The 22,441-nt window shown below is 63.0% G+C and overlaps 2 protein-coding genes across 9 annotated transcripts in view; both read right to left on the bottom strand.

Moving 5' to 3' along the window:
• Positions 1-15,964, bottom strand: part of KIF21B (kinesin family member 21B) — a 43,023-nt gene extending 27,059 nt beyond the window's left edge. For all 4 annotated transcript variants that reach the window (XR_012632139.1, XR_012632140.1, XM_074893604.1 and 1 more), the window contains exons 1-3: positions 15,890-15,964; positions 1,284-1,506; positions 741-923 (exon numbers count right to left, since the gene is read on the bottom strand). Coding sequence is in view for 2 of the 4 variants with exons in the window: in XM_074893604.1 (XP_074749705.1) it covers positions 741-923; positions 1,284-1,506; positions 15,890-15,927 (444 nt within the window). In the remaining 2 variants the exon portion in view is untranslated. The remainder of the gene's footprint in view (positions 1-740; positions 924-1,283; positions 1,507-15,889) is intronic.
• Positions 15,965-20,098: 4,134 nt separating this feature from the next.
• The window catches only part of CACNA1S (calcium voltage-gated channel subunit alpha1 S), a 51,712-nt gene continuing 49,369 nt past the window's right edge, over positions 20,099-22,441 (bottom strand). For all 5 annotated transcript variants that reach the window (XM_074893918.1, XM_074893917.1, XM_074893919.1 and 2 more), the window contains 4 exons: positions 22,119-22,183; positions 21,552-21,661; positions 20,796-20,912; positions 20,099-20,559 (listed from right to left, as the gene is read on the bottom strand). In XM_074893918.1, coding sequence (XP_074750019.1) covers positions 20,311-20,559; positions 20,796-20,912; positions 21,552-21,661; positions 22,119-22,183 — 541 coding nt within the window. In that variant the 3' untranslated portion in view covers positions 20,099-20,310. The remainder of the gene's footprint in view (positions 20,560-20,795; positions 20,913-21,551; positions 21,662-22,118; positions 22,184-22,441) is intronic.

The raw sequence follows: 22,441 nt of genomic DNA, 5'->3' as shown, positions 1-22,441 counted from the left end.
CCAGATCAGGACATCAACCAGATGAAGTTTGTTCAGGAGCTCAGCTTTGCTCAACACCACCCTATGTTTTCTCACCAGGGCCTTAAAACAGTTCCCATCTTGAGCTTCTTTGCACTTTCACCCCAGGGCCAGCCCACAGGGAAACCACTGCAGACACAAAAGGTCCACAGCCTTCCTGGGACAAACTTCTTCAGGGAAAGAAGTGGTTAATAGAAGAGGCTTTTGAAATGGGGACGCCAAAGCAGAGGTGGGAGAGGATGCAATGAAGCACTCTCAAGGTCAAAGATGCAGCAAAGGACATGGGAAATAATGCAGCTCTTCCTCCAATCCCCACAAGAGTGGCACTTTTCCCTCTCCTTGTTTCACTGGGAACACTGGTCCAGAGCCAGGGGAGCAGGTATGCCGCTACCCGTGACCTCAAACAGGAATAAGCAAGCCCAGAGCCCCCTGAATCTCCAGGGGACCAAGGCACAAGCCCCTTCCCCATAGCGCGGAGGCGGGGGGGGGCGTCCCTGCAGCCAAGAAAGTGCCACCCCAGTTTGTGGCCATCATGGAGTCAACAACATTCAGGTGCTTTGAGTCTCCTCTGCCCTGGCATGCATCCCCAGCCACACGCCTGCTGTGGGGACCTGCTCAGCCGGGGAACAGACAGGACATGAGGACTCAAGTAGCCCAGGACAGGGAAACCGAGCAAAGATCAGGACAGGGCCACAGTGTCACCCAGACCTGCTGTCACCCACCTCCAGGAACTGGGCACTGACTTTGAACTCAGGTGCTGCCACGCCCTGACTCTGTGCCACCCGCTTGCGCTCCTCGATGCCACTAAAGAGGTGGCCAATGGCCCGTGGGATGATGCCCTGTTCATCCTCGGAGATGTTCATGTCGAAGCCGGTGCCCATGGTGTATGTCTTCCCCGCGCCAGTCTGCGGAAAGGCAGCAATGGGAGAGCTGGCTGGGCCCTCCCAGGCTCAGCTTTGCCCACTGTGCCCCACACCTCCCCCTGCCACCCCAGGCTCCCCAGACACCTCTGGGAGCCCCTCTGATCCCCACCGCCACACAGGCTCCCATGCTCGCACCCCAGCCCTGCCTCCCTCTCCTTCCACCCAAGGCCAGACCCTGCCCCAGCTCTCACCCAGCCCAGGGACAACTCTGTCCCATCCACACCCACAGGTTTATACACCCCCCACCTTCCCTAACCTCTGCAGGGGCCATCTCAGCATCCCCAGCACCCAGCGCAGCAGGAGAGCCCAAGCCAGAGCCCAAGGAGCAGGCAGAGCACATACCTGGCCGTACGCCAGCACGGTGGCATTGTAGCCCTCGAAGCAGCCTTCAATGAGCTTGCCCACACACGTCGTGTAGATCTGCTCCTGCCATGTGTCCAGGTCAAAGACAAAGTCATAGGTGAAGGCCTTGTCCTTCCCCAGCAGCACCTGGGGCTCGCCAGGCGTCACCGAGGTGCAGATGTGGCATCCCTCTATTTTCTCTTTGGACAGTTGGGGACGGATCCTGCAGGAAGAGAAGTGGGCTGAGGGCAGCCTCGGGGCTCACCCCGGTCCCAGGGACATGAGCCTGGTCCTGAGGATGTGAGTGTGGCCCACGCTGGGACCATGGCCACTGTGGGCAGGGCACCAGCAGCACCTCTGCCTGTGGAGCAAACAGTGCAGGGGATGCTTCAGCTCCTGCACCCAGAGACAACCTTGGTCCGTTTGGGTTGAGAAAAGAGGTCGGCACATCGCAGTGATACCACCAGCCACCTCCGCAGCTGGTGACAGTCAGGTCTGGGTACCACAGCACGGGCAGACCCGGTAACAACACGCAGCCTGCACTTAAAACTGCCCTTGCAGCAACAGCTGAACGCAGCCCAGCGTGGCCTACACAGGGTCAGCCAGGCTCCCCACGGAGCCAGCGAGGCTCCCCATGCCTGTGCCGGCTCATTCACCGCGAAGCCCCCAGCCAGGAGCGAGCTTTGGGCTGCACACATCGAAGCAGCCCTCACAGGGACTGCCAGGGTACGGGTGGGCAGCGGGATGCACTGCAGCCAGCCACGCTCGCTTGAGAGGCAGCGAGATCAAACTGCAGCTACAAAGGCTGGAAATGCAAAATGCAGAAACACGACAAAACAGTCCCAGCGCCAAAACAACCACCTAAACCAAACCACCGCCCAGCCCGATGGCTGTCCCCAGCCGTGGACTCGGCAGACGGGAAGAGGACAGGCGAGGCTGTGCTGGGCTCCTGGCTCTGGCTGCACGCGCGACTGACCCGCCGCATCCCCACCCACCACACTCAACCCCACCCCGAGAAATCTGGGTACAGAACGGGCGGACCCAGCCCTGCTTCAGCGCAGGCTGCAGCTCCACTTTCGGTGGATGTGGCGGCCACGGGAAGCTGCCTGGTCCCGGGGGACTCATGGAGAAAGCGGGAGCGCAGAGCCAAGCGCCACGGAAAACAGTTCTCATTAGAGCTAATGACTGCACATCTCCCCTCCCTGGGTGCTTCATAAACACAGCTATTAATTCCTCCGAAGCCGCATCACTGGCAAGCCGGCACAGTGACCGCAGCAGACGCGTTGCAGACTGGGGCTCTGCACGAGACACGGCTCCTTGCCAGCCCGGCCATGGGCAAGCAAAGCCCAGGAGGGCCAAAACCCACTGTGTTTGGGGGGACAGGGTGTCCCTGGTGGGGGGAGGCAGCGCGAGCACCCCGCTCACCCCGCCAGGAGCCTGCGCAGCAGACATGTGGGAACAGCTATGGGCGCCCGTGGGTATATTTAGCTCAGCAGCCACAATAGAAAGCAGCTTCTGATGTGCTCAGCCCTAGACTCGCTCCCGTCGCCTTCCCAGGGTCCCACCCTCCTTCAGGAAAATTAACCCCAGCTTTAATTACTTTTTGACCAGCATAATGCGCTTCCCCCTCTCCCCACCCCAGACATGCACAGCGACAGTGTCCCCAGGGAACAGGCAGAGGAACAAACTGGAACCACGGTATTTTTGGAAAACATTTTTCCTCGCAAGAAGAACGAGAACAGGGTTTTCAGCAAAAGATTTCTTTCTTTTCTTCCCCCCACTCTCCCCAGGTGATAAAATATGTGCACATGGGTTTGGAAGAGAGGATGAGCAGCAGCACTGGGGGGAGGTGAGCACATAGGGCATTTGGGGACCCGCCCCGAGCCTGGCCATGCTGGGCTGTTCCAGCTGTCCACACGCCAACACCGATGTCTCCCCCACTCCTGCTCCCCAAACCTCGCTGCCCAGATGGCTCCAAGCACCCGAGGGTCCCATCACTCATCCTGGCTCTCACAACCAGGGGACCTATGGGGGCTGGAGGGGACCCAGGGGCCAGTCCTCAACATGCTCCCCCATGCTGTCCTGCCTCCCCTGAGTGACTAGAGATGTGGAGGGTTCTGCTCTCCAGGCAACTGGCCAAGCATAACCCAGAGATGTCCTTGGGAGCTGCTGCCAACTGGTGTGTGAATACTATGGACCCCCCACTACAAGAGGAGAACAAATGAAGCAGGAAGATGGGAACGAGCACCAGCAGCCACAGCCCCACACAGAACAGCACAGAGATGCCACCCAGCAACACAGGAGATTTACATGGCCACCAAGAGACATCACAAAGGGTTTCTCTAGGCCTGTGCAGCTGCTCCTCCTGCTCCCCAACATCCAACTGTCCTAGCTCTCCCATACTGGGGTGTCCCATCCCTGCCCTCCCAGGAGGAACATCACCACGCCAGGCACTGGGCAACATGAGATCCTCGTTGGGCCAAGTAGGTGTTCACGTGTTGTTCAAGTCATGCCCAGGCACCACAATACCTCCTCCAAACATGACATAAGCATCTGCAGAGCCAGCACGGGCTCTCTCCTTGGCCCTTGTCCTCAACCCCACCAGGTGACACTGGGAGAGTTGGCAGTGCTTGCTGTGCTCTGCCTCAGCTGCCCTGCTCTGCAACAGAAACTTTGGTGGTCATAAAGTCACCATCTGAGAGCATTCTGGCACTCCTTGTCCCTACCTCTGCCAAAAAAGATGCTGGCCATGTCCTGTCTGTCTGTGGGTCCACAAGAACTGGGTGTGATGCTGTTAGGGCCCAACCTGCGGGACAATGGAGCTGCTCCCTCACCTGCATCTGGACACAGCCAGCCACCCTGCTATGTGCCTGGTCATGGGCCACCAGCCAGAAGGACAGCTTGTGCCCAGCACCAGGACCCACTGCAGAGCCAAACACACTGGTGTGCCCTGTCCTAAATGGCTGGGACACCCACTGAGAGCCCAGCTGGTCTCCTGTGTGCCCGTGGCACAGGCTCCTATGCTTCCGTGGCAATTATGGACTTCTCTGCTAAGCAGCAACCAAAATAAACCAGCACTTAACCAGCGGGGTGCTGCTTCACCACCCCCCGGCTCAGGCAGGAGCGGATCAGAGCCCCAGCTCCATCAAGCAGCCTGTGCCCGGCTGTCCCCATGCTGGCACAGGTGACTGCTTCTCCTGCTCAAAGCTGGCCTGGGGAAGACACAGACTGTCCCGGGGCCAGAAAAATGATCAGTGCCAGTCCCACCTCCCTCCAGCCCATGCTGATAAACCAACCAACAGGCAACACACCAGGGAGGAGAGACCCATCAGGACCACAGCAGCACCACGAGCCTGGCCACCACCTCCAGTCCCTCCACACCCCAATCACTTCGAAGGGATGGTGACAAGGGACTGAGCACCAGGACGGAGCTGCACAGTCCCAGCTGAGTGTTCCTGCCAAGCAAATCTGGCTGCTTCCCAGCCCCAGGCACCCCACACGCCGGGCTGGGAGACAGATGGACGCGCAGACAGAGACGGAGGCACAGGCAGGGGTGGAGACCGCTCCTTCCCGAACCAGCAACTCTTGCTGGGGTGATGATGGGTGGCACAGCAGGAGCCTGCCTGCTCCAGCATCAGCATCCAAACCCGGTAGCAGAAGCAGTGTGTATGCCAGGCAGAGCCCGCAGTCACATGGGGACACAAAGGGGACCTTGGCTGGGAGCCTCCCCATTTCTCTCCTTCCCTTCCCTGCTGCGCTGGCAGGCTGTGAAAGCGCCGTCTCCACGGCGGGGCTGCCAGGACGACCGAGCATCTGGGAGGAAGGGGGGAGCGGGTCCTGCTCCCCGAGGGACAAGGAGCTTCGGCGTGCACACGAGTGTGCTCGGCGGTAAGCACAAAGGCCGAGTTGTTCAGGGCCGCTGCCCTGTGCCAGCGTTTGGCTGGGCAGGGGGTGCGAGCGAGGCTGGGAGCCAAGTGCCGGATGGGCACCACAGGGGCAGGCAGCTCCTGCAGGCAGCCCTTGTGGGGTTGGCTTGAGGGTCCCTCCACCCTGGCAGGAGCAGCCCCCCTGGGGAGAGACCTGCCCGTCCCCACATTTCAATCCCTGAACCAGTGGAGCAGATGGGGTTCACCACACCGGGCACAGCCGGTATCCCCATGTCAGGGCTGCGTCCACCAGCAGACACCACCCAGGCCCCGCTGTGCACCGAGGGGAGGCTGTTTCCTTGCACAGGAAGGCACAATTCCGCTGACATGGGCTGCTGGGTTCATGTCCTCATCTCACCCTGTCTCCTTACGTGACTGCCTCAGTTTCCCCCTTCCCAGCCCACCGCTATGGCAACCCCCCAGGGCTCCAGAGCATCCTTTGGCCCCCAGCACCTTGCCAAAGCTGTGGCAGCACACTCCCACAGCCCTGCTGCCCGTGGTGAGAGCCACAACACCCCCACACGGCAAACTGCCTGCACCCACAGCCAGGCACAGGGTAAGCGACCCCCCGGGCCACACCCCCCTGGGGCAGGGCAGCCATCCCACCGGGCAGGAGACCATGGGCAGGGGAGCAAAGGGAATCCCCCAGACCCATCACCCAGCATCATCCACCTCAAGCAGGGGCTGTCCCAGCTCCCCAGGGAGGCCGAGCACACACCCATTCACCAACATTTCTCAGTGCTGGCAGGGGGCTGCAGGGCAGCCGCTCCAGACTGGGGGTGTGGGCAACCCCCCAGCTCCAAATGCCTTTCACAACCTTGTAACTGCAGATGGGCAGAGCCTGCTCCCAGACAGGGAGCTCCTGTCCCTCCGAGACCCTCTGGGAGGGAGGTTGGCTACCTGCAGACCCCCTGCAAGGGGCTGTTCCTCTCCCCTCCCCAGGCCGGATCCCAGGAGGCTGCCCAGCCAGGCAGGGCTGGTTTCCCAGGGAGCCAAGCCAAAGAGCCGGGGAGCGGCGGGTGGAAGAGCTCCACGGCATTTTCCCTCTCTGTGCCAGGCCCCAGAGGCTCAGAGCCACTTGCTCTTGTCCACCTCATCTCCAGAGGGGCACGACTGCCCGCTGCGATGCTGGCAGCGCCGGCACCTGCCAAGGGTCTGGGGCGCTGCCCCCCACCTGACCCCGGGCACTTCTGCCGGTGTGGGCTGGCAGGGGTTGGAGCAGGCAGACCCCTACCAGCCACAGCGCCCAGCTGCTGCGGATGAGCCTGCCAGGACAGGCGGCTGGGCAAGCCCGGGCAGCGCCTGGCGCTGCTCCCCACATTGCCTGCATTCATCCTGCTCCCATCCCCACTCCCGGCATCACCTGCGTTCACCCTGCTCCTGTCCCCGCATCACCCCGCTCCCCACATCGCCCGCATTTGCCCCATTTCCCCTCCCCACGTGACCTTGCATTCACCCCACTCCCATCCCCGCATCACCTGCATTCGCCCTGCTCCCGTCCCCACTCCCCCCACTGCCCCATCCCCGCTCCCTGCGTCACCCGTGTTCGCCCTGCTTGCGCTCCCTCCAGCCTCCCCAGCATCGGAGCTGCAGGAGCATCTGCAGACAGCCCAGACTCACACACAGCCCATCTGCCAGCCTCGCTGCCCTCTCTGCTCCCCCCACGCTTTGCTTTCCTCTGCCCCAAACCTGCCCTCCATGCTCTGCTGCTGCCCTGAATCCCAGGCAGCCAGGAGAAGAGCATCTCTAACACAGTCCTGTGCTCCCCTCGGCCATCCTATGGGTCAACCCCGGGCATTGCAGATCCAACGGGCAAGGCAGTGTGAGCCCCGTGGGGTGCAGCGTGGCTGTGTATGGGGCACTCAGCCTGGCCAAGCAGCTCTCCAGGCAGCTGGGTGCTGCCAGCATCACAAGGGTGAGGTCAAAGCAGAGTGCTCCAGGTTTTCCCATATCTCCAGACCAGCACAGCAAGCGGGGGGCTGCCCGCCTGCATCAGCAGACTCCCCAGGCCTCAGCTCAGCGTGGCTCAATCCCACAGGGGGATCTGCCCCCTTGCCCAGGAAGGGACGCCCCCGGCCCCATTCCCCCCTGAGCTGGGGTCGCAGGAGAGGGCTGGCTGCCAAGGGCTGGCTGTTTGCACACAGGTTGCTTTGGACCCAAATCAAGACAAAGTTAAGCATTTAATTACCGCAGCAGGGAAGCGGCTCAGCAATGAGAGAAAATTGAATCAGGCTCCCTGGGGACTGCCAGGTCTGGTCAGCAAACGCTCCAATTAAGAGATATAGCAAGCCCCCTCCTAGCAGAAGCAAGCACAACACGGGAAAGCGCCGGGCTCAGCTCGCCCGGAGCCACCCACGCTGCCGGATCGCTGCCTGTGCTCCAGCCAAACGCCGCCAAAGCAGAGGGTGGACCAGCACCAGGGGCAAGATGGAGCTCCCCGGCTGCTGGGTCCCCACCCCCCCGCAGCACCAGGCAGCCTGGGGACAGGCTGGTCCCCACAGCGCATGGGGGCAGCCTGGACACGGCTCAGCGCCATGACCTGCCTCCACCCCACACCCAGTACAGCTCCTCCACGTGCTGGCTGTGCCCAGCCTGCTCTCCTGAGGGGCAAACCCTGCCTTGGACCCCAGAACCCCACCAGGCCTCCCCTAATCCTCCTGCTCCAGGCTTTCCCAGGCTTAGGGAAACCTTTAAATCAGGCTTTGGCAGCTGCCATGTGCTGCTCATTAGCTCTGGCAGGAGCACACCGGCGCTGAGCCCTGCCATCTGCTCTGCTCCAAGACCCACCGCGGGTCCGGGGTAAGGGATGCACTGCCTGCATGGGGACCCAGCACCCGCGGACAGCCAGCCCAAGGCAGGGCCCAGGGAATGCACAGGATCATGCGTTACCCAGCCTAGAGGGGAGCAGCAGCAGACCAAGCCTGTGATCTCCCTGGACTTGTCTTTCACCCCCGTAAGTGACTGGCAATGCCATCAGCCATCAGCTCCATGCTGGACCTGCCCAAAAGAGGCTGGGAAACACCACAAGGATATTTGCAAACAACAGACCCACGACAGTCACTCACAAAGGGCTGCAGGGCCCCAGAACACCATGCAGGGTGAGCAGCGCAAGGGAACACGTGTGGCAGCACACATGACTCGACGCACACCCCGGCAGGGCCCCTGCTCCCCTCCGACCACGCGGGAAGGGCCATGAAACCACCGGCTCAGCCGCAGCGTCAGCAATTACCAAAGAGCAATAGGAAACCATCGTTCACCAAGAGACTTTGGGCCTGGCGGGCCATCGGCCTGACCCTGCAGGGGCACAGAGGTGCCACAGGTCCAACGGGGACAGACAGACACACTCCCCCTCCCAATTCTGCACCCTGGTACTAAGGCTCCCATCTCCTCCCAAGTCAGTGAATCATACCCACAGGGTCTCTCCCTTTCCCAAGTGTCCCTGTGAGGTCCCCATGTCCCAGTCCCACCCCAGTACTGGTGCACCCACACAGGAGATAAGGCTTTCCTGGCCCCCCCAAAAGCAGGCATGCCTGCAGCCCCCCGACACACTCTGATTGCCACTGAGGAAACCACCTGATCTTGGCAGAAGATGCTGCAACCCCAGAACCCACAGGGGACAGAGAGCCAGTGGCACAAAAGAGGTGCCTCTACACTTCCACCCCCCACCAAAATCCCAAGTCCTTGGCCAGCAGGATGGGGGATGCTACAAAGCACCCAGGAGCAAACCTGGTCTCACAGCTGGGAAGGGAACAGACACATTTTGCCCTAACGTCCTCCTCAGGTGGGTGCAGCATCAAATAATAGATGAGCAGAGACCACAGTGACATGGCCCAAGAGAACCCCCTGTCCTAACGCAGGCAGGGGCTGGGTTGTGCCTCCCAGCAACAGGGAAGTGCCTGGAGGGAAGAGAGGAAGGCAAGGACCCAGCCTTTCTCCCCCAACACAACGTTTTTCCTTTTTTCCCAGCATTGCTCATCTCCCTCCAGCAAGGATGGAGACATCCCACTCCTGCCATCCAAGCAGCATGCCCCCAGCACACCCACAACGCCAGTGGGTTACTGGGGTTATTATACCCACCAGCACAGAAGTTCACATGAAGCTCACAGGACCCTTGAGACTTCTGGGGAAGAGTGTGCAGAACAGACCCGCACATCCCACACTGCCCCACTGAGCCTCCTGCCCCTGCCCCTCCATCCCCCACCCCCGAGCATCCACCTGGGTCCTGGGGCTCCAGCACCCAGATGTGCCCCAGCCTGTGGCGGAGGAGGAAGGAAGAGCCTGGAGAAGTGAGAAGCAGTTTTGTGCCTGGTGCTAAAGGTCAGGCTGTGCTGCTCTCCAGGGAGGGGGCTGAGAGCCTGTAGGGCCCTGGCTGCAGCAAAGCCCAGGGGCAGAAGAACCTTCATTAAATCTTTCAGCCCTGGGGATGGCCAGATTGGTGCAGGAATGCCCCCTGGGCTGCCCCAGTGCCAGCATCCAGAGCTTTGCCCTCCGCGCTGGCCCAGATGTGAGGCTGGTGACACTGGGAGAACAGACCCAGAGTTTGGAGGGGGGCTGCTGAGCCACCCCCCAGGACACCACAGAGGCGCCCACTAAGAACTAGAGGCAGGCAGGGGCGGATGGGCTGGGAGGTGTTTACAGCCCCATGGGGTTACGTGGGGTGGGGGCACCATGGGACAGGGGCGCTTGGGGCCAGGCCTGGCTACAGCAAGCTGTGACAAGAAACCTCCCCACCACGTCCTGGCACCAGGGAGCTGCAAAGAAGGGGAAGGGATTTCACTGGGATCCCTGGGAGCTCGGGCTCAGCCGTGAGCCCTCACTTAGAAATGGGGACGATGACCGTGTTGTGTCACGGAGCAGGGCAGAGCGGCAGATGCCAGGCGGGGTAAGGCTGCCAGCCAGCCCTGGCCTCACAGCAGTGCAGAGCCAGCAGGGACATGGGGATATGCCAGGACATCCCTGGACCAGCTCCTGCTCTGCCTGGAGGGGAAGGGGTGGTGGGAGGCCCGTTGCCTTCCCTCCCACCGAGCCAAAGCAGAAACCCATCAGCATTCGACCTGGGTGGGAAGTCACCCTGCAGCGTGCTGATCCTCTGCAGCAGAGCCCGGCAGCAGCTGCCCTCACAATCCCCCACATCCCAAACCTGTCGGCTGTTTAACCACCGACAGGGACTGTTTTGACAGTCTTCATCAGGAAACAGCTCCATGGGACCACTGGGGCCAGCCCCACTCCCCGCAGCACCAGCCCGACAGCTGCCTGGCGGAGCTGGCTCCTCGGTTAGCACCGGGCTCAGTGGGGGTATCACCTTCCCTCTCAGGGGGCCAGGAGCCATGTTCCCGACAGCTTTGTTTAGGGCTTCATCTCCTGTAATTTTCTCCTGCCCCCAATTTCACTGCTGGTGCAGGAAAGCCGCAGCTGGCTGCGTCCTCTGACTTAGAGACAGCCCCAGCCTCCCAAATTCCTGAGACTTCATAGCATGGCACATTTAAATCCCTTGCTGACGGGTGATGGGTGCAGGCAGCAAAAGCCTCTTAAAGCTGCTTTGCTCCGAGCTGTGCCGCAGGCGATGGCGTGTCTGCGTGGGGTGCGGCCGTGCTCCCCCTTTGCACCGGCACCATCTCCATCCCCTTTCTAACATTTCCGCTGTAAAAGCCAGCCAATACATGCCTGATTGAAGCCAGGTGCAGAAAAACCCTCGCGCCCACACACCTGGGCTCAGCACTTCCCTCTGAGACCCCATGGGGCCCCCCACCCACCACAGACCCCAACATCTCTCTCCAGGCTGGGGAGGCCAACGTCACCCCGCTCGCTGGCAGCCCAGAGCACGCACACCCCTGCAGCGCACCGGGGCTGGTGAGAGCCAAAGTGAAACCCAAGTGCAGCAGCTCACCCGGATGGGTTCAGCACAGCAGCAAAACAGCCCCGGGACATGGCGGGGGTGCCACTGCCAGGGCTGAGCTGCCCTCGGTAGAGGCAAAGGATGGGGAAAGCAGCTGGAGGTGCCCACGCCGGTGCTCTGCCTGTCCAGCAACCCCAGGCTATAGCAGCCCCCTGAGATATTTCCTTCCTGGGATCAAGGCTGCTCGCCACGGAGCCTCTCAGCCCCCACAGATGGGAGATGGGGCACCCCAGGGCTGGGCTCTGCCACCACACCAGGACAGGCTGTCTCCCATCCATCCCACCAGTGAGGTGGGTTTGCCCCATCTCTCCCCCGTGCAACCCTGTGACATCTGAGCAAAACCAGCCCAACACCAGCCAGACATGGCAGGAGACAGTGTCCCATGAGAGACTCCACAGTGTCCCCCTGGGACCACACCGAAGGGGCTCAGAGCTGCAGCAGCACTGTGGTGACGGTGGGCAGTGGGTACCAGGCTGTACCCCCCCTCTCCACACCGGAGCCCTTGGGCAGCACGTGCACCAGTGTGGCACGAGTTGGGCTCACACCACCTCCCCATCCAGACCCAAAACTACTCCTGGGAGGAGCTGGTTTGGAAAGGCTACAACAACTCTGCCTCCTCGGGGAGTGACCCCAGCTGGTCCTGGAGGCTCCAGGTTCGCAGAAACCATCCCAGCAGGGCCAGGAGCCCAGATGATCCCAGCACCTGGCCTTTGCCAGCCCACTCCCAGTGAACCGAGGCCCTCCAGGGCACATGGCGATGGGTGCACGAGTCTGTCCTGTCCCAAGTGGCACATCCCATCCTTCTTCCCGAAGAGGAGGGGGGAGCAGCTCCCGGGGGCAGGAGACAGCTAGCACTGGGTTGCCCGCGTGGAGCATGGAGCATCACAGCAGGAGTGTTTATGAAAGCAGCAGAGCACTGGAGGTTGCAGGGTTTAAATAAACTTGAAATCCGACTCAACTTCCTTCCCCAATTTCACAAGCTCCGTTTCCTGAGTCTCCGCAGCCAGCCAGGCGCGCTCGGGTGCCACGGGCAGCTCTGGCACAGGGGGTGTGATGAGCTGGGCGGTTTGAAAGTGCCCTTAGGGAGCATTTCTGCAGCCAGCCTGGCTTCTCAGACCTCCCCGGGCCAAGGAGTTTAATGGCCTCTGGGTCAATACGTGCCATCAGCTCTTCCTGACACAGCAAAACCACCGGCGCACAGCGAGTCTGGGCTCCACCTCCTGCAACCAGCACCACAAGCCCCGCTCCCCCCGCTGCACCCCTGGCTCACTGCGGCTGCAGGAGCCGACAGCACCTGACTGGGAGCTGGGGTGCTGCAGGGAGGGTGCTGATGAAGCTCAAGGGGAGGCCGGAGCCTCAAATCAAGGATGGAGGGCACGAGCAGGGAGCTGCCGAGCTGGCTGCACTGCAGCCACCCGTTTGAAGGTCACCTACAGAAGGGAACAGCAGTTGCTGCCTTCCCCAGGCTCTGAGGAAACCCCCCCCAGCAGCAAGGAGAGGGCTCCCGGGCCGCCCCGCTCAGCACCATCGTGGCAGGCAGCTGCTTCCCAGCTGAGACCGTTACACCGGCGCAGGGCACGCGGGCGCCCAACCCGACCGCTGCCGGCAGCTCGGCCCTGTCGCTTCCTCCCCAGCGGCATCCGCCAGAGCCAGCAAGCTGAGACGCGCCCACGAAGCGACACACCAGGCTTAACGCTGGTGGGCAAGTGAAGGCAGACCCTGCCTGCAGGGAGGGCGGGAGTCAGGGCAGGATCCAGCCCTGCCTTTGCGAACGGTGCAGGTCTGAGTTGCAGGTACAAATCAGCCCCTGAGCCAGGAGCAGCCCTTGGGCCTGCATTTCCCTCTGCCAACAGCAGTGCTGCAGCAGGTACCGGCCATCTCACTCCTGGCACGCAGGAAGCCTAAATAACGTGCCCCAGTCAGTGGCTCAGCACCCGCGTCCTTTGGACCAGCACTGCCAAAGGGGCAGCCAGGGCTCTGCTGAGAGGGAGATGGAACCCGTGAAGCTGACAGTGAAACCACAGCGCCTGTCATGCCTCCTCCTGCCAGGCCGGGAGAACCAGGAAGAACTTGGGGTCCCCCCAACAGCCCCACCACCCCTGCTCCTCAGTCCCTGCTCCTCCCACCCCGAAGGCTCTGTGAGGCCGCAGTTACAGTCCAGGTGGCTGCAGCACCACCTCTGGACCATCCTCATCACGCAGCCATTTAACCCCAGCAGAACACGGTGCCTTCCCCCAAAGCCCCCATCACCTCCCAGCGTGCCCAGCCCTTCCTCAGGTTCCACTGTGCGACCAGCAGCACAGACACAGAGACCCTGAAGAAATGGCACAGCTGGCACATTCATGTTGCTATAAAGGGACAAAAGGGGAGCTTTGATCCATGTCCTGCTGCACTCTAGAGGCGTTCAACCTCCTCCCTGCTCTGGTGGCCGAGGGAGGTGGAATCTGTGGGCAGGTCTGCTCGGAGGGTGAGAGGTCTCGGAGACTCAGGCAGCCTGGCTGCTCCACCAGTGGGGTGTCACAAGCGCTCACAAAGGAAAACCTCGCTCTGCTCTCAGCCCAGTGCAGGAGGGGACCCATCATCAGCCCCCTGGGTCTGCTTTGGCAGAAGAGCTGGGTGGTTAGTCCGCAGGAGAGCGGCTCGGCCCTTGCGCACTCAGCGCATCCTCGGGAGCCACCTTCCCACATGACGCTGCAACCTGCCTGCTTTGTCTCGCAGCATCCCTGCTCCCAGCCCTCCTCCTCCTTTGTCCTGCCAGCTCACCTTCGCTACCGCATCACCCCAGCTGCCCCACACCCACCGGCTGCACCAAGTGGGGTGCCAGCTCGCTCCCTCAAGGAGGGGGTGGGACAGAGTTGGACCTCCCCCCGCTTCCCAGATCCTCACCACGGGCACCCCACCACCGCAATGCTGCATGTTCAAGTCACCTCCCAGTTGGGATCCCCACCCTGTGCACTGGACAGGCCTCGAGCCCATCGCTGGCAGAGGCCGAAGGGACGGGGTGGGAAGAGCCCAGCAGAAACGACTCCACAGCCGTCATCCCCAGCAGCACCCGCTCCATCTCCTGGGCAAAACTGACCCCCGGCCTTGAGCCGGGCTTTTGTTACAAGGCTTCATCCTGAGAGAAATGCAGGATGGAGGACGGGAAGAGTCCGGCATGCAGGAAATCTCCACCCCCAGCATCACTCGGTTCCTGGGTCAGTATCCTGGCACGGACACCCCTGCCTTGGCACAGCCCAGCCCAGGCACCCCAGCAGCACCCGCACGAGAGGGATGCTGTCACCTCCCCCATCCTTTAAAACCAGTCTGGCCCCGATTCAAACGGAGAAAGGCAGAAAATCACCACCGCCTGCTTCCAAGACAGGAAGAGTGGACGGGCAGGCAGCGCTGGGAGGTGTCCTGGTGCACACACACGCGTGCACACGCACACAGACGTGCACACTCGCAGCGCACAGCCCCACACCCCTCCCCTCTCCCTCCATCACTGGCGCATCTTTTGTGCTCTCGCTCTGCCCAGGCAGGGACCGGCCGGCATCGCGCCCTCCGCAAATCCTCCTCCGGGGACTAACGCAGCCCCCCCGCAGCCATCAGCACCCCCATCTGCCTCGTGCCCTGAGGGGTGCGGGCAGGGGGAGCCGGCACGCCCTGTCCCCCCCCCGGGTGACCCTGCGGCCCCCCGGTGGGACACAAGGCAGGCGGGGAGCGCGGTGTCACCGCGTGGGGCTGGGCCAGGGGGGCCCGATCCCCCCCTCGCGCCGAGGCCGGGCTCACGCTTGCCCGGGGCGAGCAGGGGGGAGCGGCACGGCCGGTCCCTTCCCCACGCGGGGACGGCAGCTCCGGCCGTGGCAGCGGGCAGGGCCCCCCCTGCCTCTCCCGCTGGCTTCGGCGGGGCTCGGCCCCCCCCTTCCCCCGGGGGCTCCTTCCCCCCCCCAGGCAGAGGGAAGCGCCGGTGGCGGGACCCCAGCGGCGGTGCACGGAACACACCCAGCCTGGCACGGCGCTAACAAAGACCCCCCCCGGTCCCACCCGCCCCCGGGGGCTCTGCAGACGATGCGCGATCTGCCCCGCCGGCTGCCGACGCCCCCCGAGCTCCCCCCCGAGTCGTCGTCCCCCCCCCGAGCCCCCCCATGAATTAGATGCCGCCGGCATCTCCGTTACTGAGGTGCCCGGGCTGGAGGGCGCATTGTTCCCCGCCCGGAGTCAGCACAAAGGACCCCGAGATGCCGCATCGTTCCCGACCACCTAGCGGGGGGGGGGGCGAAGGAAGGGGGGGGGCAGGCAGAGACCCCCCCCACCCCCCAGCAGCTTGCCTGACACCCCCGGGGGGGTCAAACCCACCCGCGAGGCAGCCAGGAGCTGCAGAGCCGCAAGGGCTGGCGCCAGCCCCGCTGTCCAGGTGAGGGGGCCGGGGGGGTCCCCACCTCGCCACCCCCCCGCCGCAGGGGAGGGGAGTTGGGCATCGCGGGGCTGGGCAGGGGGGGGCCGGGGGGGGGGTGAGGGGGGGAGGCAGCCCCGAAACGATGCGGAGTGGGGGGTGGGGAGGTGGGGAGGATAGCGGCGGCAGTGGGGCTGGGGGGGGGCAAAACCCGATCCGGGGAGGGGGGGAGGAACTCAGTGCCCTGGGGATGGGATGGGCAGCGACACCCCCCCCCCCCCCCCCCCTACCCCGCCGCGGGGCACCGGGCCCCCCGAGCCCTCTGTGCTGCGGGGGGTGCCCTGAGCCCCCTGCGCCCCCCGGGCGTGCGCGGTCCCCCCGGCCCCCCCCCCCCCCCCCCGGCACCCACCTCACGGCCACCTTGACGCAGCTGTCCGGGGCCGCCATCCCCCGGCACCGGCACCGGCCGCCGCTGCCCGAGAGCACCCAGGGGCGGGGGAGGGGGCGGGGGGCGGGGCGGGGGGCGGCCCCAGGTGGGGGGCGGGACCTCGGGGACACGCCCCGCCCCCACTGCCGGCAGCGGACACGCGGGGGGGGGAGCGCGAGGAGACCCGAACCCACCCCCCGGCACCGGGACAGGAGGCACAGGAACGGACCCCCGTGTCACACACACACAGACACACACACACACAGACACACACACACAGACACACACACACACACACAGACACACACACACACACACACACAGACACACACACACAGACACACACACACATGCACTGACACACACACACACACACACAGACACACACACTCACATTCTCACACACACACACTGACACACACACTGACACTCTCACACACACACATGCACACACACGCACTGACACACACTCACACACTCACACACGCACTCTCACACACACACACACACACTGACACACACACACTCACACTCACACTCACACTCTCACCCGTCGGTCCCTGCCGCCTGCCGTCCCAGCAGCCCCGCTCCCGCCTGCGCACGGCTGTACCGAGCACCACGGAGCACCCAGGTCCCACACAGGATCTTGTTCCCCCCGGCCTCCTGCCTGCTCCCCTGCCTGTTCCCCTGCCTGTTCCCCTGCCCTGACCCGTCCCTGAGCCTCTGCCTGTCCCCCAGCTCCTCTGCCCCCGGGTGCACAAGGCAGATGCTCACAGCCAGCCCCGCTGGTTTGGGAGCTCCCGGGGGACACACGGGAGCTCTGCCCGCTCCTGCCCACGAGTGGACACAAGGGAGGGGATCATGCCCCGGTGACAGCCCACCCCCCTCGGCAGCAGTGGCAGGAGCGGGGCAGCCTGCAACAGCCCCCCGCGTGGAGACGGGGGCGCCGGGGCTGCTGGGTGTGCGCACACAGGCGGGGGCACCCCGCTGTCACCCCACACGCTGTCCCCAGCCACCCACCACTGATGAGGCCACATTACACTTGGCACTGAGGAGGGAAACGCCTCCCTGCGAGAGCATCAGTGACAGTCCCGAGGGGTCCTCGGACCAACCCCTCCAGCCCGCGGTGCCCATGAAGGATGTTTCCAGCCTGCTCTGGTTTGGGACAGGGGACAGAGAGCAGGACCCTGCAGGTCCCTGCCCCTGCGAGCAGCAGAGCCTGGAGGAGGACGGAGGTGAACTACCACCCCCAGGACTTTTCTCCCCACATGCTTGGCACCACTCAGACACCTCCACGGCTTCACCTGGTCCCCTCCGTGGCTCTGCAGTGTGGAGGGGGGTGAGACCACTGAGCAGCGGGAGCCAGCGCAGGGCGGTGGGGACCTGGGTCCTCCCGCCAGAGCCACTGGCACTGGGGGGGGCAGGGTTGGTGGCCCTGCGGGTTGCCCAAGACCGTGTCAAGAGCCCATCCCCAGAGGACAGGGGCTGAGGCTGATGGTGTGGGCATGACATGGCCCTCCAGCATGCCCAGTCTGTGGGGGCCAAGCAGCATGCCCACAGGGCCATTGGCTCCATCCTTTGAGCTGCTCCTGGGTGGCTAGTGAGGGGCACATGTCCAGGGCCCATCAGGGAGCGGGACTGGGGACAGGCAGGCACCGAGGAGCTGAAGGAGGTGGCTGGTTTCCCTGTCTGTTGCCTTCACATTGCTGGGGCTGGTGCCGGGCGGATGTGCTGCCCTGTGCCAGGGACACGGGGAGCCTCTGGCTTGGCAGGAAAAAGTATCTCCCAGCCTGAGGCGGGTGTGGGACCTACAGTGGAACCCCAGCTCTGCAGGTTGGTGCTGGTGTATTTCTTTGCAGAAGGGGTAGTTGGGCGTTGGAATGGGCTGCCCAGGGCAGGGGGGGAGTCCCCATCCCTGGAGGGGTTGAAGAGTCGGGTTGACCCAGCGCTGAGGGATCTGGTGGAGTTGGGAACGGTCAGTGTGAGGTTCATGGTGGGGCTGGAGGAGCTTCGAGGGCTTTTCCAGCTGAGAGGATTCTGTGATGTCAGGGTGAACAGCAATGGGGCGTGAGGGGAAACTGAGGCACACTGAGGTTTACCTTGAGGAGCCCAGGCTGTGTCCTGGGAGAGGTGCCCGTCTGCTCTGGGACAGCCAGGACATGCCAGCACCGGTGGCTGACAGCTAAGGAGGTCAGAACTGTGCCCAGCGCGGAGCCCAGCACCCGCCCTCTGCTCTGGTGTCTGGATGCCTTCACCTGAACAGCACTGTCCCTTCGCTGCGGCTGCTCGTGCTCCCGGGGCTCCCAAGGTGCCAGGGCCACACACCACCTGTGGCGCTGGCTTGGCCTCTGCTGGGATGGGGAAGATCCAGGGGACCTCATGCTGGTACAGCATCGGGGGATGAGCAGCGAACAGCCTGTCTGTGGTCCTGCGAGGATGTGAGGAGCTGGGTTTTATCTTCCTTTGTCCCTGGGGGCCACGTTTGCAAGGACACCTGGGGTGGGGGAGACTTCCCACCCTAAACTGCCATTTTTTCTGAGGCTGGACCCTTCCCCGTTAAAGCTCCAGGCAGAGAGGGGCAGTGACTGTGCCGTGGTGCTTCTGCCCCACCTTCCTGCTTCACCCTTGTGCCAGCCACGTCACAAGCCAGATCCATTCATCTAGAAATCAACTCAAGAAAGATCCCCCAGATGCTAGTTTGGGGCAAATCAGCCCTTGTGCAGTCCCAGACCCCAGGGGAGGGTGCAGAGGCACTGACCCATCACTGCAGCATGTCCCCACCAGTGTCACCCTTCGTATCTGGAGTCCCTGGTGAGCACCCACCTGCCTTGGGAAGTGGCCCAGGCAGTCCCCCCCTCACCGAAGGGAGCAGGAAACCATCGCCATTCACCTTGTAACTAATGAAGCACGTCCTTGACCTCCCCTTGGCAGAGCAGATGCCAGAGCCTCATTGGCAACCACCCCCCGCCCTGCCTCAGGAGGGGGGGATGTGTCTGTGTGTCTGTGAGGGGGGGTACGTCCTGCCCGGGGCAGTGAAGCAAGAGCGAGTGATGCAGCGGCTGCCCCTACCCCATCCCTGCTGATCGTCTGCATCCCCTCGGGGGAAAAATGTTTGTGCTGCCATGTCCCCTGTACAAGATGGGCTCTCCGGAGCTCGGGCTGCAGCTGGAGCTCAGCCACAGCCATTTCCCTTTTATTGAGTTAACAAATAAATGCCCTGCTGGAGAGCAGGCAAGCTCTATTGATTCAGCACCTCCCCTGGGACCCATCCGTTTGCTGCATTTTAATATATATTAGACAAGGCAGAGCCCTGCATTGCCCAGTTGGCTGGAGGCCCTCTGGGGAGGGTCCCCTGGGAGAGGCTGCCCCAGGGCTTGGCACCCAGACCCCACGTGGGGCACTGAGGTGAAACCCCTGGGCAGCCCCATTCCCCAAGAGGAATAACCTCAGCTGCTACTCGATTGCAGGCAGCAGCAGGCAGCGTGCAGGCAGCGCTGGCACGGGAAGGCAGCAAGTGCCATGCTCCCTGCGCTCTCCTGGCTGTGGCACCCCTGTCCCCTGCGGAGCACTGGGGATGTCTGGGGCTGGATGAGACCCTCCTGCGGGCTGGGCTGAGCGGTGGGTGCCTGAGCCCGAGAGCTGGGTTTGGAGATAGCTGAGGTGACAGAAATCGCACAGCAGTGCCCAACTCTCCTCATGGTTAGACCCAGGGCTGCTGCACCGACCCGGACATGCTTTCACTCCCCTGTCCCATCCCGTTTCTTACCCAGCTGGGATTGAGCCAAGAAGCCCCCAGGCCTCACTGTGGTGCAGAGCCTGGGCCTGCCTGCTGCCCTGGCCCAAGGCAGATCTGCCCAAGCCACTTGTCCTCCTCCCCAAGGGACAGGTTTGGCTGCAAGCTGGAGGAATAGGCTCCCGCAGAGACATAAGGACGCTGGGTCCAGCTGCTGGGATATCAGGAGACCCCCAGAGCTTGGCACCCTCAAAATGGCTGGTTGAGGCGTGAGCACTGGGAAGCAGGGACAGACCTCCCTCAGCATGGGGACTGGAGGCGGCCACGTGAATCTCTGCCACCTCTGGTTAATGTGGTCTCATGTGTGCAGCCCAGGCTGGGCTGGGCAGCGAGCAGCATGAGCACGGGCTGCGCAGGCTGGGTGCCAGAGGAAGGAGGGGACAAGGGGGTCCACGGAGTCACACAGCAGGAACACTTTAATGACTGTCCAGCTCTTGCAAGACCTCTTGTCCTGCACCAGCATCCTGGAGACCCGGCCCAAAAATCCTCCTGCAGCTGGACAGAGCCCACCAGGACCCCAGGCAGAGAGGGGGAGCAGTGTGGCCTTGCTCCAGTAACCCCCTGCCAGCTCCTGAAGGGACGTGTCTGCTGGGCTGCCCTGGCAGGCAGCTCACAGGCGAGTGGCAGCGATGGTCTTTTGGGAGGGGGCTGGGGAGCTGCCTGGTGATGCAGCTGAGGTGTCCTGGGGGGCAGAGCCACTTTTTGTGTCCTGCAGTGTTTCTCTTCCTTTTAGCATCTCTATGGCTGCTTTCTCCACTTCGTCCATCTCCAACTGGCTGCTGGCTGCCATCTCGTCCCTGGTCACTGCTACGAAGGCTGGGTCACGGGCCAGAGCCGCAAGGCCCCCGGAGATCAGAGCCTGCAGCAGAGGATGGGGTCACAGCCCAGTGTGTGCTCAGTCTGTACAAGTGTCACTGGCTGCACCCACCCTCATCTCCTTTTCCCTGTTGCCATCTGTGCTGGCACATACCTGCTGCTCACTCTTGTAGCTAAGCTTTGCCCCCCTCCTCCCAGACTGGCATGAGCATGGCACCCCTGCCCGCCCCCTTCACTCCCTGGCAGCCCCATCTTTCCCTCTGCCAGGCTGTGCCTTACCTCCTGAATGAGGAAGGTGATGGCCGGGGTGGAGGATGTACTTGGGTGACCGCTGTCACCCCGCTGGCAGCCCAAGCTGGATGCTGCTCCCGTCACAGTGCCATCCTCTCCGCGCAGCTGGGTGAGAGGAGCAGAGCTGCTGACTGGGTCTGGGCAATGCCCGTGGAAGATCTCTCCCGTGTTAACGCGGGAGCTGCAGGTGCTGTCCCCAGCCTGGACACACGCTCCCATCCTGCTGGAGCTCCTGGGTCCGGGGCACCACCCACAATGGGACCAGCAGGGCCACGGGGGCAGAGAGAGCTGGGAGCCAGCCCTTATCTCCATCTCCTGGCCCAGCACTGGCCGGGTGATGAGGCACTGTGGCCAGCCAAGGGCAGCCAGGGCAGTGTGGGAGCAAACCTGACGTACCCCTTTTTTCTGCCCTGACTCTGGAGGCAGCCGGGGAGCCAGAGAGATGCTGCTTCGAGCTGTCCCAGCTTGGATGAGCACCCCGTGCCCACTGTAGCAGCGGGGAGGGGCCCCCACTCCTTCCCTGAGCTGATCAGAAAGGGAAGCTCCAGCAAATGACTGTCCAGCTCTTGCAAGACCTCTTGTCCTGTCCTGCACCAGCATCCTGGAGACCCGGCCCAAAAATCCTGGCTTCATGGCGGGGACCAGCTCCTCCCCAGCACGGCTGTGACAGCCTTTCCCAGGAGGGGAGGGAGGTTCACCCATGTCCCCTGCACGCTGCCTCTGGACATACATTTCCCCCTTTACCTCCTCGGGGAGAAGGTGCAGCCCTGATGATGGGTGACGCCCAGAGGTGGCCTCTCGCCTCCTGCTCAGCCTCCACTGCAGCCTCTCCATGGGTAAGGGGTGGTTGTGCTCTGGGAAGAGAAAAAGGTGGGGACATCAGATGGGCACAAAAGCAAAGACATCACTGCCACCCAGAGTTGGGAATGGGTTAACTAGACTGGGGGAACAAAAGGGTTTAGGAGTTCAGGACCAAGCAGAGTCCCAGCGCCTGCCCACTGCCCTGCGCTGGCTCCTCACTCATGGTTGGGAAGGAGAAGTCCCTGTTTGTGGAAATGAACACGGTCTTGTGGCCAGTCCTCCCCCAGCCCGAGGCACTGGTTCCATGCTCCATCACCCCGAGGGTGGGGAGGTGGGAGGAGGGTCTCCTGGAGCTCCCCAGACAGGTCCCACTGTGCTCAGGGTTCTCAGCTGACCTCCAAGGTGTTGGGGTCTGCGTCTCCTCCTCCTGCCTGCCAACATCAGTCCCTTCCCCCTGTGCTAGCCCTTGGGCTGGTCGAGATCCCCCAGAAGAACAATGCTGAGGCTCACCCTGCGCTGGATGCCTGGGTGCTGCTGGTACCTTCTTCCTCAGCACCTCATCCTCGTACTCCATCCTGGCAAGGGCAGGCAAGTGGTCAGCCTGATCAGGGACAATGTTCCAAGACCAACCCCACCCCACCTTCCCCACCCTGAGGGATGCAGCTGGGGGGGCAGATCAGGAGGGGCACCTGGGATGGAGGAACAGAGTGGAGACCCCAAGAAGTAGGATTAAGTACATCCTCTTACACTGGTGACCCTTGTCCCTTGTACCCAAGCCAGGCAGGTGCTGGTGGCCCCTGCCTGGGCCTTGGCACTCAGAGTGGTGGGGAAGG

Source organism: Strix uralensis, chromosome 24 (assembly GCF_047716275.1).
Source record: "Strix uralensis isolate ZFMK-TIS-50842 chromosome 24, bStrUra1, whole genome shotgun sequence".
Taxonomy (NCBI): Eukaryota; Metazoa; Chordata; class Aves; order Strigiformes; family Strigidae; genus Strix; species Strix uralensis.
Note: the sequence above shows the minus strand (reverse complement) of the source record. Positions and strands in the feature narration are given on the sequence as shown.